Genomic DNA, 14,091 nt, shown 5'->3' on the forward strand with positions numbered 1-14,091 from the left:
AAAATACAAACAATTACAAATTCAAGAGAAACATAACAAAATATCATTTTATATTACCAAATCATGAATACAAAAATATAGATACAATGAAACAAGACAAACATACTAGTACATTTAACATTATATCTTTACTTGAGGATAAAATATTGTTCAATACTTTGATTTGAAGAAGATGTATCGGTCAGTTTGCGAAATGGTGTACGAAGAAGTAGAGTTTTAGCCACTAATACAAGACCAGAAAGAGAATGCCACAGTAACTGATGCACCCTACTCCTCTGGCCATGAAAGGGAAAATGCACTAACACATGCCAACCTTAAATGCGCAGAACGGTAAATGGGTACTATGCATATTGAACAAGTGGTAATCTTCCGTCGTGCACCAGTAACATTGTCTCAATAATTCATATCGCAGACAATCTGCATATTTTATTTTTTCGTGAACGTTTCTTGGATAAACCTCCCTTAACTAACTTGTTCCGGTCTTACATTCTAAAATGGATAAGTATATTTTCCCGTTTATGACCAATGTTCTTCTAGTATACCTAGGTTGGTCTGGTGCCAGTGGTTTTAACAGGCTTTTGAAAGCAGCCGACGTGTCAGCTTCCAGAGTATTTACGGGAAGAGAGTTCCAAAAGATTGGAAGCAGTGAACGAAAAGCTCCGATTGCCTTACATCACGGCTTTAGTCTTTTGCACAACCAGTGACACTGTGTCTTGTGATCTTAGGTTTCTAAACGGTTTGTGCATTTTTATTTTATCCCTTATAGACATTATCGGTTCTGCTAGTATTCTTTATGGTTGCATTCAATGCTTCCAAAGGATCTTTTGACAGATTTTATTTGTGAACATCGAAATGGACGTTAAAAACACTTTTTATTTAGAATATAAAGGACTTCCACATTCTAATATTAGTGGTTGAATGTTCCATTATGTAACATCAAAATGATAAATACTTGTATAACACGATAGTAAATGCAATGCATCATTCTGCTGGTTACGCCAGCTGGTGTCCATCTTCCAAAAGACATGCAAGTATTATCTATTGGTTCATAAAAAAGTATATTAATATAAAAGCTACGATCTATTACACTTTGCCTAATTTGATTTCAGTTTAGAGGAAATATTTGTTTAATATTTTGCCTATATTGTATACATACATCTGTACGTTCGAGTTATTGTCACATGAAAATTTGATAACTGAATACGGTGTTAAATATTGACGACACAATTTTCAAGTCTCAATTTCTATCTTTGTAATGATTTAAAGCATGAGCAATTTACAGCTGCTTTTAACGTAGGTACGTTCATACCTGATAACAAACGTCACGTCGTCAAGGCGATATACGCATTTTATCAGACATTATCCAAAGAATTTAAATTATACGCATTACACAGCATAGCGGGTAACTATTGTCTTATCGTAAATGCATTACAAAACAATGTAGAACCAGGGCGTGGGGCGTGGTTTTATGCCATATAAATAGAAGTAATTAAGGGAGGAATTTCCTAGAGTCACCGTCTACTTTTAAAAAAAAATCCAGGATGTTTACAATGCAAGAGAAAAACATGTCTCGTATATGTATTCTGATTATGCGTGGACCCGGGTTTTTTTGTGTGTAGGAAATGCATATAGAAACGTAGTACATATAAGTGAACTCCCATTATGTTTACATAAAGTGAAAGTGTTTCAGCAGATTTCAGTTTGTCTAAATGTTAAAAACAAGGAAAAATATCAGCCTCCCCAAAACGAAATCCACTGAGCACATTACCAACACACACACATGCATACAAAGCAAACACACGAGGACAAAACGAACAAACAACGGAACACAGTGGGACACCGCCTTGGAGCGATCAGTGACAAAAACGCCACTGGGGAGCTTAAACCGGTTTATGGTGCGCACCCAATCTCACTCTTACCCCTTACCATGTTCCAAAGACACGGTACAGTGTATGCAAAAGTAATCCCCGCCAGGAGAATCTCTAACACACGCAATGGAAACAAAAAGGCAAAAATGGCATGTAAAACACAAAAATGCTCCTGTATAATTATATAAAAACAAACCTTAAGAACCAAAAACGTATCTACTCAATGCCTTTGCAGAAGACAGAGCATCAAAAGAAACACACTTAAGGGCCCGACGAAACAGTCAAGAAGACAGAAATCAAAACAGTTCAGTCCTGGTGGGATTTAAAAACTACTCATCACAGTCCTCCCTCTCTTCCGTCAGACACAACAAGTCAAATGGTTTATCGCGGCCAGAAATTTGTACAAACCGGACAGAAGTTGCGAAATTGTCATTTGTGCAGGAAAGAAGCGTTTACCATAATGTCCAGTACTGGACAGGTATAGTGACCATGCACGGACACAGCCAGTTTTCTCAGAGGGGGTCCGATCCCCTGCACCCCCCCCCCCCCCCCTGGAAATTTTGAAATTTAGCACTTCATTTTTTTTGCATTCTGGGGCAGTTTTATGGACTAACCTGTTAAATTTGGGGAAAATGATAATGAGACCTGTTTCACCCACAAGTAAAGAATTCACAGGTCCATCATGAAATATTTTCCCCAGCACGTATATACTTGTCCTATTCAAAATGATCGCGGCCTCGCCGGCCGCGATCAATAAAAGAGGGAGTCATAGTGTCCAACGGGTTGAACAATAAACACGCGGTAAGTTTATCCGAATATTCAATTTATTTGAATGTTTTGACCTGTATCATATACATTTGTAATATCAGAAAATCTAAACATAATGAATAATTCCATCATGAAATGAAAACAATTTTGAGAAAATCCCTAGGATTTAGTTCACAGCCATTGTACATCACGTACACTTAGGCCTACAATATCTTATGAAGACAGGAACTTATCATGTAGTCTTAAAGGTCTGGATCAGAACCTTGTACTGTATCTTGTATTTTACTGGTAATCAATGCAGCTTCTTCAGTACCGGTGCAATATGATTGTGACACGTCCTAGTGATAACACAAGCCAAGAAAATACATTTCGACATTCAAGAAGCGCCACTGTGTCTACCTGATATATCTTCACTTCGCTTGCTTTTTACATTTTATATAAAGTGGTTTAAAGGTTGGATATATATACTTGCAAATAACATGGATATTTCTATGGCAGAACGCACACAAACACACAGGTATGCACTCTAGCACTCTATAACGAATATTTTTTCCTGTTTGTTCATTGGGCCGGATTACATTGGTAGCACATGGAACTACGAGAATTTATTTATTTATTTATTTTGCTGGATTTAACGTCACACCGACACAATTATAGGTCTTATCGCGACTTTCCAGCTTTGATGGTGGAGGAAGACCCCAGGTGCCCCCGAACTACGAGAAATCATATTAACGGCAAATAAATATATTAACCCAATTTTGTAAAGTAATGCATGCTTCTGTTTAAAACGTGCATTTTCTAGTCTATTATTGGAATTCTGAGGTGACAAAAATGCTATGAAATAGGTTTTGAAAACAGTTTGAAATTATTCTTTTTAGACATGAGAGTTATAAATGGATCCTACTTTTGACTGCTACAGCAGTGACGATGATTGATTTTGGTCTGGTGTTTTCTTTCGGTACCATGTTTGTTACAATGATGGAGACCTTTCAAACAGGTCGTGCTGCAACAGCAACCGTACAGTCCATTCTTATTGGAGTCACACTAGGCTTTGGTAACAAAAACCTTGTTCAAAATTTTAAAAATCATAAATATATGCGACGAAACATAAATCTGTAAAAGCCTACTGTTTGACCCGCATTTCCGTTAAAAGGCTTTTATTCTATTTTTCTCTTTAGACAAAAGACATTACAATTCATTATATACATCTTTTTAAAGACCTCCGATGGTGGTAATATTAATTCCAAGAAATATTCGATTCGACTTGAATTGATCGTCTAAAATTATCTTTAATGGGCATTTTCCATTTTAAATTTTGGTCAATTTGGACTGTTATTGGATTATTATACAACGCACGTGATATCATATTAGCATACAAGCAAAATGTGTACAACATTTGTAAAGTTACGGATAGAAAGCGTTTCACTTGCAAAAATTTCACACACCTTTCACACGTGAATTTTTGCATTATCAAAATTATCTCAAAAAATAAGATATACTAATACGAACCATGAATACCTTTGAAATGATGACAAACTTTTATTTAAATCAAACATTATTATGTATGTTATATTTGCAATTCACAATTAAAGCAGTTACGGATTTGGTGGGTCAAATACTAATGTGTTAAACGGTATAAAACGGCTTCGGTAATTCCATATGGTTATGATATTAGATCTTGATTGTTTACACGTTCGAGCTGTATTGTATTTAAATTTTGTAAACATTTCATCTAAGTCAGCACTCATTTAAATGCACGCGCACATTATTATGATATATGTCTGTCCTTTGTATATACCTTTTACTATATTTTGTCATTCATGGTCACTCCTGCGTATTATTTTTTAATTGTATTGCATAAATATGGGAAATGATTGCGTTTAAGCTCTCACTAGAAAACTTGTACAAATCAAATTAGGTACTTGATGCTACTATAACACGGTAACGTTTTAACAGTATCAAGGGCTATAACTCTGCTGTCACTTGAATAATATTCACTATTATCAACCATGTCCATGACCTAAAGGGAGCAAACGATATTTGTGAGTTCCATGAACATTGTCCACTAAATACAAAATATAATATATGGTGACTTGACCGACCTTAAGCACAAAAAGTCTAATAGTATTGACAACATTCTGACCTATATATATTATCACAGTTTCTAACATTTATATGTATTGTGCAGGTTTCACTAGCATTAGAAGAAAGTGTTACTAATATATCAAGTAATATTTCGTGCATTTTACATATAAGATGAGATACAAACATCCCCATATTATAAGAAAATACTTATTCTTCACCGACTGTCTAAACGCTTGACCACTGTTTTTCATAACTTTGCTAACTTGGTATATATCTTGTTTGAAATATTTATAAATGGACGATTGCGTTCTTTAAATGTGACTTTTCTCATTGGATTTATATCCTAGATTTTTGTTTTGAGATCCGTGCCAAATAGGGTTCAAATGTAAAATGTATCAATAAATCATTTCTTCCCATGCATTTATGTAATGATTCGTTACAAACAAGAAAACGAATTATAAATATTTCAAACAAAATAACGCATTATAGATATTTCAAACATAATAACGCAAATATGAATATTTTAAACAAAGTAACGCATGATAGCTATTTTAAACAAGATTATATATATTTCAGACAAGATAACGCATTATAAATATTTCAAACAATATAACGAATTATAAATACTTCAAACCAGATAACGCATTAAACATATTTCTTTAGGTGCCGTCAGTGGAGTCATCGTATCTAAGGTAGGACTACCAGTAGCAACGTTTGTAGCGAGCTTGATGGTTCCATTGGGGTTCTGCTTATCATTCTTTGCTAACGAGGTTGTTATTATCTATTTCACTATCGGACTTGTCTCGGGTATGTAATTTTTCCATTTCGCAATTTCATGCAATATATTCACTGATTTTTGCCATCATACATGCAGTATGAAAATGTACGTCGTAATGGGCCGATAAAAATAAACTTTCTTAAATTGCTATTTACATTTAGTTTTTTCAGGGAATCTAATCTATTCTTTACACTAGGGCTTATAGTAATTCCCTCCACTACATACTAAGTATCGGTACAAGGTTATGGCGGTTAAAATTGATTATAATAATAAATCTCGACCAAAGTTGAATATGTTCGTTGATTACTATGGTTGTTATAATAAAAACGGAGCGTAAGTATTGACACGAAACAGTCTAAGGAAAAGATTAGAACATCTAGAAGTAAGTAAGGTTGTTAGAGGAGCGATATTAGAGGTTGAAGTCGGTGAGATAACTGAGATTTGCAAAACTTCAGTCAAAACGTTTTGATTTCTCTATGTATGTGTGGACAGCGTGAAATATATTTTCATTACAGTCGTCCCATAAAGATGTATTTCCAAACAGCAAAGTCTTTAGAGAGGGAGTACACTGTTCGCTAACGGAGTTTATTAGTGGTGCTCTGATTGTATCATATTTTTTGCAGTGAAAAAAGAAATGTGTTGTTGTTTTCCGCTCTCCACAAGTGCACAGAGGCGATGGAATCATATTTTTGACAAGATGTCATCAGCAAGTGAGCTATACTTTGTACGGAGACGGGCGTGGAGAATCTGCATTCTCCCCTTACCTGAAAAGAAATATGGTGGCACATTGTTGACTGGCATAAAGAGTTGTCTTTTAAATGAGGAAAGAGTTGGCGCGTCACAAAGTGATATTGAAAGATTATTAAAGGCTCTAGTAGTTGAAGGAAGAAAAGCGTCATAGTAGTGTGATGTTCGTGCTCTTGGTACTCTAAAATCCTTATTGTTGCGCAGACGGTATGTTTCGTTGTGAACAGAGGGCGGACAAAGCTCAGAAAGATATGATGGAGTTAGATTTGACTTCATCTTGTAGAAGAGTATGAGTTTATGTTTTTGACGCCAGGACTCAAGAGTGTCCCATCCAATCTCGTTTAAAAGTTTTTGTATAGAGGTTAGTTTTGTAGCGCCAGTGACAATCCGAGCGGCCTCATTTTGGAATTTTTCAAGAGTTGCGTTTTGCTCACGTGTGCAACTGGCAAATACAACATCACCATACTCTAAGATGGGGCGTATAAAGGGCACATATATGGTTTCCAGGGAACGCTGATCAAGACAAAATTTGAGCTTTCGCATGATGTTAATACGTTGATAGGCCTTCTTCACTAGATATTCAATATGCGTATCCCATTTCAAGTTGTTCGAGAAGAAGAGACCCAAATGTTTGTGATTGGACACTTCTTGGATTTCTACATTGTTCATATAAATAGTAGGGTGTGGTCTGACATTTGGTCTACGAAAAAGAATAAGAGATTCAGTTTTGCGAGGGTTAAATTTAACCAGCCATTGGGACGCCCAAATTGAGATCTTCCGTAGGTCGGAGTTCAGAATTTCTGCAGCAGATGCTGAATCTTCCACTGTGATGTAGAGACTAGTATCGTCAGCAAATAGACATATGTTGGCTTTAATATCAACGACAATGTCATTTATAAAGATGAGAAAGAGAATGGGTCCTAAGATTGACCCTTGGGGGTACACCTGCTGATAAACCGGTTTAAGCTCCCCAGTGGTGGTTTTGCCACTGACAGTTCCAAGGTGATGCCCAACTGTATTCCTTTATTTGTTTGTTTTGTCCTTGTGTGTTTGCTTTGTGTGTGGTGTGCGTGTGTTCATCGTGTGCGCGTTTGGGGAGGCTGCGTTTTTAGAACGTGGCTTCCTTGTTGGATATTCTTCCTTGTTTTTAGGCAAAGCCTCTTATGCCCAATGTCTCTCTTAGCTACATTTAAGTGGTGTTCATTATTTTTAATGCTTACATTGTCTGTGAATTTACAACCCTTTCAGACAATCCATTGCATACATTTATAATTATAATGGAGAAAATGTTTCTGCCGAAAAAGAAGACTTTTCTTTGGTGTAGGTTTGTAAAGCTTGAGTGAATGTAATCTGGCAGATGAAATATCGGATAGTTTGAACAAAAGCCTTTCTTTCACACTAAACATATTCATTTGAGCCAAACGATCTTATTAATTCAAATCCACAAACACAGAAACTTTACTTGTTGCATTTCTCTGTGCTCTTCGAAACATAAGATATCATTCACATAGTAGGGATTCCATGTTTGCACAGCATATTTCATTAATGGTCTTAACACATTATGAATAAATAACCGTAAAATTGTCCACATCAATATGTTTGAAAACGCGTCTTGCTTTGCAACTTTTGCACACTGTTCACTTGATATACAGTCTCTTATAATTCCGAGATCAGATTCTTTTCAGACCTAGACATTTCAATATGTATGAGAAAGTATGGCTTCCTTAGGTTTAAGAAACAAAACGAATAGGTTTGCAGTTTCGTTTATTAATTTTCAAAAACCATGTTTTTGACCATTTGCTGAGTATATCCAACTACTTAGGTAGTTAAGTGCGTGTCATAAGTTTGTAAGGCAAGATATACCTTTCACAAAACCACGTTGGTCCTCATTTATTAAGTTTCCCAGACTGTAGATGTGTAACGCAATAATCTCTACAAAATTATTGTTCTTCTATGTCCGCTTCTAATGGCTATTTCAACGTACGTAAATTACATACGAGAATAAAACTGGCAATACACAATAAATTCACTTTAGAAAAAAATGTATAGCTGGAACTATAATAATCTGAATCGATTCGACTACACAAGCGACGTGACAGCCATTTTGTTTCAATAAAAACCATATCGGAAAATAATGACCGGATATAGAATATATCAAGTTCACACGTGAAAGCTACTGATCAACAGTATTGCAAGAAACTTTGAAAGGGCGGTGTGATTTACGTTTTCAGGCTTTCAAAACGTAATTTAAACTTTATTTAATACGAGTAAATGAAAAGGACCAAAGTGTACACAGTCGTCAAAACCACTGTGTACGTACATACGTATACGTTACATTTAAACGTAACCATATTTCTGTTCGAAGGTCTGTATTGGCCCTTGAGATAAGGCATTGTTAATAGCTTAACAAGTATTGTTCATGTCTATATAGATGCATTTAGTATAAAATAACTTTACGCATACGTCTTACTTTCGTATTTCTTGATAAGCAAAAATTGACAAAATTTAATTGCACTATGTTCCTATATCAAATTCAAAGAAACGCCCAAGAAATCCTACATCACCATGTGCGTTATAATGGAAATATTATTGATCTTTAATTTCAGGTATAGGTATATCTTTGGCATACATCAGTTGTGTCGTGGCTATTGACTGTGAGTTTTCTGAATCCCAAAGGACTTTATGCTTATCTATATTGAACACTTCGTATGTTGTTGCTTCAATTGCCTATCCATATTGTTTAGAATGGTTAACAGAACAATATGGTCTAAAAGGGACCTTTCTAATTCTTGGTGGATTCACTCTAAACACATTAGTTTTATTTGTAATGTGTTTTATAAATCGAGAAAAATCCAAAAATAACAAAACATTTGCTCGTCAAGACGCTGAAAATGATTACAATGTTCCATTAAAGGAAAGAGAGCCCTTCAAATTCCTACGATACAGGATATCGAATGCATTTCTTGATTTTAAGAAATATTTGTCAACGCCTTATCTATTCATACTTGTTGCAACTGGAATTTTACTCAGTTCTTTAGATGGATATTTAGCCCTGATGCTTGACATTGCTTTATGGAAACAGATTGATTCTTCACGTGCACTGATCTCCTTTGTGATATATTCAAGTTTTACTGCCGGTTCGTGTCTTGTTCCAGGTCTATTAAAACAAAAGAAAGGAATAAACTCTTGTGCATATCCTATATTTTCATCCCTGACCGGAGCTATAGGTATGATGATTATATATTTTGCAAATGATCATATTACTTTCATGACTGGAACTTCTCTGGTTGGCGTTGGATGTGGTGGAATATTGTCGTCTTCAATGAATGCAGCTGTGAAAATTGTAGAGATAGAATTTGTGCCTGTCGCAACCGGATTACTTCTTACTGTCAATGGATTGCTTTCAGTAGGTACCGGACCTTTGTTCGGTAAGTATATTGAGTACATACATTACATTAGGTCGATAAGAGCATTTAACTTTCTTTCGTAATGGCTGAAACCTTAGCAAAATTAAAGTGTATTTTGTGGCTGCAAATTATTCTACGGCCGGAAACATCTACAAAATAATATTTAAAAAGAACATTAGCTAGTATTAACTTAAGCTAGATATTTTCTAATTACGTTGTACTCCCGTTAGTTAGCATTGCAGTTTATCGACTGACTAACGCAGTGGGGACTTTAAAACAGTATAAAGTCGTATCACAAACATAGTCATTTCAGTTCTTATATTCTGTTATCATGAAGCAAAAGTATTTTCAAGATCTTTACCAACATACCTTTTCTCTGTTCGAAAAGGTAGATTGCAATTAAATAAAGCTTACTTTTATAATCCCTATAAAGGGGACATTGTAATGATAATTTACCAGCAGTAAAGCAAGCAAATTATCTTACTTCATATTTTCCAACTGCATCTTGAAAATATTTCTTTCAATAAACAATAAAACTTTTTGAAACAAATCAATGTTATGTCCTTATTTTGCTTATTACACTTTAAAATAATGCTAACTAAATTCCGTTCCTTTTTTTCAGGTTGGCTAAGGGACACAACTAGTTCCTATAGAAGTGTTCTTATAATAATCATGACTTTACATGGAGTTTCTGCCGTCCTGTACATGTTAGCTTTGATATTCCGAAGACTTGACAAAACTAAAGCTAAACAAAATAACATTCAACATACAGAAAGTCAAGAAAGAAATATGAACGACGCGCTGTTGTTTTGAGTTCAAAATGCAACAGTTTATGTACTAGTATTTAACCAGTTGAGTTATAAAATTACTTAATTTACTTTAATATGTGTCACAGAAGATAAGGATGTAAGTTTTTATTTTTATATACGAATTTTCAGATTGATTTGCAGTCAGTAGTGCTTTCAACACTAAATTTATTGAATCATACCCGGCTTATCATGGAATTGCACACTAGTGTATCATTGAAGACTCCATGTATACCGCCGTATGAACACATCTGCAGATGTCTTTAATTGATGTTGGTACTTGTTACATGTATAAATGTTGAGTTCTGCTCAAATCTAGGCTAGAGGGCTTGGACGGTAGCATGCATTTCCACTACCGTCCATTAACAGGTTCAATCAAACCGAGCATGCAACATTTTCATTTTTGTCGTGTTGAGCGACATGTGGTGTTTCCATCTTTTCTATTTTACTGTTTCACTTGTGATGACTCAATCACTTTACCTCTGTTTGTCATCGCTGTTAACTTTGATTGAAATTGCCATAAATGATCAGTACAACTGGTTTTAAATCTTTGCCAGAGACACAAATGTTACAGCAACACTCAAACTTATGAAGATAAAAAAGTTCTTAAATATTGGCAAGATAAATAAATTATAAAGTTACATGTTCTGGTAGTTAGTAAGTCTGATCATATTTTAAGATATTTGTACCTTATTACAAAATTACATCTTAGTTGATAGAACTAAATAGATATGTACATTTTGTAACACCTATTTTTCCTTTATCCTACTAAAGTTTGTACACGTGGTTTACATTTTATTGAACATTCGACATATACAAGTTAAAGCATACCAAAAGTTCCTTCTAGGGCACATCTGTATAAATACAAAATGACCATCTTGTAAACTTTTGGTTGCAATGTCTGTTTTATACTGCCAAAAAATATCAGGTAAGTATTTACTCTAGTTATTTAACATAAATTGTTAAATCCAACAACAAATTAAATCTGTTACCTCTTTCAGTAGAGTAAATACGGCAATAAGACATTGACCTGGTCAATCTATTATGATTCGATGTGTGAATTCATTGCACATAATTAGAGAGTTACAATGGGGTTTGTTTTCACATATTACATTTTGTAACCATGCATTTGAAGGTAAAGATAATATTTGGTTGTTTACATTTAAATTTGCTGATATATGTCTATCTGGTGAATGTACATAGGTTATGTTCAGGAGAAAATAAAAGAATCAATTAATCATCCTCGGGTTTAGTATTGTGTAATCCATGGAGTCGCCTCAAATGAGAAAGAATAGTTTAACGTCAGAGGTTATTTCTAAGGTCACGGAGTTTAATTGGCCAGCTTGTAATTACAACAGCTTTCGACATCAGTAGCTCAGTCAAGTGTGACTTATTGAATTAAGATATTCCTTCTCAAGAGACGGAATAATAAAAGATGGAAGAAGAACCACCGAGCGGCTAATCAGATAACAAATAATTAGTTTTTGACTCAATGTTATACAGGAGACCCAAAGGGTTCAGTTTAATATGACAATGCCATAATTAATAGTCCTGAGCCTTTGGGGACAAAAACATGGGTCACTGGATATATAACTGTAACAAGGGAAACTGCTTGATATTGGCCCTTCAACTACCACACTCAACAAAACACCCAAGATTTTAAACACATTTCATTGCATCCATTGTTCCTCTCTATGAATTACACGGCTATGCATGGCCTTCCCTAAAACACACGCACAACCGTAATCCCCTAATTCCCTTAAAGGATGTTCATTTTGTCAAGCTTTGTATGTCACCATAACGGGTAAATTTCAATCCATTTACAAACATTTACACAGAATGCATCAGTAAAACGAAGCTTTTACGCAAAATATCGGTGACTAATCGTTACAGTTCGATAACTTATCATATTTATTAAGACTCACCACTAATGTTATATTTCTGTTTTACTTAACATAGACGCAAACAAGTTCAAGGTAAAATTCAAAACATTTCGCCAACAATTTCAATCTTTCTTGTCACATGATCGCCAATGTATCCAAAAATGTGACTGGTTCTTATAAAGTTCACAAATAAGGACTAAAGTTATTTCCCCTGATCTCTGGTTACCGTCATAGAAAAGGAAGTCGATAGTCAGAAACGGGAACCACACTTAAATGTAAACAAACAAAAAAACACATGGTTTATACTTGATAATAGCTAATATTAATTTTCATCGATGTCGCTGCTGCCAGTCATAACTTGTTGATATTAGGTCAGGTAGGTATAGAAAAGTCCTTTGTGGTGAATACAATACAAGAAGTTTTATCTGAAAACTCTAAAACAGTCAAAATTACATGCTCAATAGGGATAGCTTGTTGTGTGTACAAAGATGCTTGCACGATAAATCGACTTTTAGGGATTATGATGGCCGTTAAGATGCAGATTATATAGATCAAATACATGCACAGTGTGGCTATACTACGTCATTTGTTACAACAGGCAGCAAAAAAAAAAATAATAAAACATCTATAAATCAAGATAATTCATTTATTCCTGTACCGAATGTTATGGGATTTGCGGCAGTGAAGAACAATTCTTTTTGCGTAATAGTATATGCCTAAGCGTTACTGCAGGCAACATACATACTATATTTACCTGGCCATTGTATTTAAATTTCTTTGAAATGTGTTATTTGTCCATTAAATAACGAAATGAAAATACTGCTGTGACGTGAAGCAAGTTTAAAAGATGCAGCTATGTCGAAGGCAAAGGTAGATTATACGGTCAAAATCAAAATCTTACCAACGACAAGCCAAAGTATTTATTTATATCAATATATATTGGTGTTGAACAATATATTGGTATCGAACCAGTGCTTAAACAGCAATTTTGATTACTCTGAACATTTCCAATCCTGCAGCCAGACTCGGCCTAGCGACCTGGCAGACTCGAGTATATATTCTAAAATAGTGATTAAGAAATTACGATTTATAGAAAGAAAACGCTAAATACAAACGTTAAAAACAGTAAATCACAAAATGAATGTTGCTTAACTTTGAAAAGTTGCAAAAAAGTAGAGTAAATTTACTACAAAGAAATTAAAAACAGTCATGTTTGTGGCTTATTTATATTCATTTTGAAATAAATAAAACTAAAAACATGAGTCTGAGTGGTCCCCTGGCCGCTCGGATGGAAATATTCAGGTTAATAAAAAATGTTTTAACATTGAATTCAAACATTCCTAATTTGTTTTCTTTAAGGTCGCTATGCTGCTACAATTTTATCAGCGGTCTGACGTCCTATTAATAAACTTTGTATTTTAAATATTTCTTTTTGACTTGTATCCACTAAGTCGTCAGGCTGTTAGGAACATTTTACTCATAATTTCAAATAGTTTTATGTTATTTCAGTTTCGTCCGCCAGGCCTCTAGACATTTTTCAGCGGCCTGGCGGCCTGGAATTATAATTTTCAAAAAGTCATTTTGATTGATCTTAAACTTTTAAAGACTTAGTTGTTACTTGTATCCAATAAGTCGTTAGGCTGCCAGAACACATACTTTATCCTTTCAAATATATTAATCAGCTAGAATTTTCTAGCGACCAGGCGGCCTTGAATGATCATTTTCAAAACATCACTTTAACGAACTTTA

General features: G+C 34.7%; 1 protein-coding gene across 1 annotated transcript; it reads left to right on the top strand.

Annotated features, from left to right (window-relative positions):
- The first annotated feature begins 1,933 nt into the window (after positions 1 to 1,933).
- On the top strand, positions 1,934 to 11,699 carry LOC123526510 (monocarboxylate transporter 2-like). Its single transcript, XM_045305682.2, has 5 exons — positions 1,934 to 3,153; positions 3,515 to 3,690; positions 5,385 to 5,528; positions 8,853 to 9,674; positions 10,276 to 11,699. The coding sequence occupies exons 1-5, from the start codon at positions 3,116 to 3,118 to the stop codon at positions 10,464 to 10,466; spliced, it is 1,371 nt and encodes a 456-aa protein (XP_045161617.2). The 5' UTR covers positions 1,934 to 3,115; the 3' UTR covers positions 10,467 to 11,699.
- The last annotated feature ends 2,392 nt before the right edge of the window (positions 11,700 to 14,091 follow it).

This window comes from Mercenaria mercenaria, chromosome 14, assembly GCF_021730395.1.
Source record: "Mercenaria mercenaria strain notata chromosome 14, MADL_Memer_1, whole genome shotgun sequence".
NCBI lineage: Eukaryota > Metazoa > Mollusca > Bivalvia > Venerida > Veneridae > Mercenaria > Mercenaria mercenaria.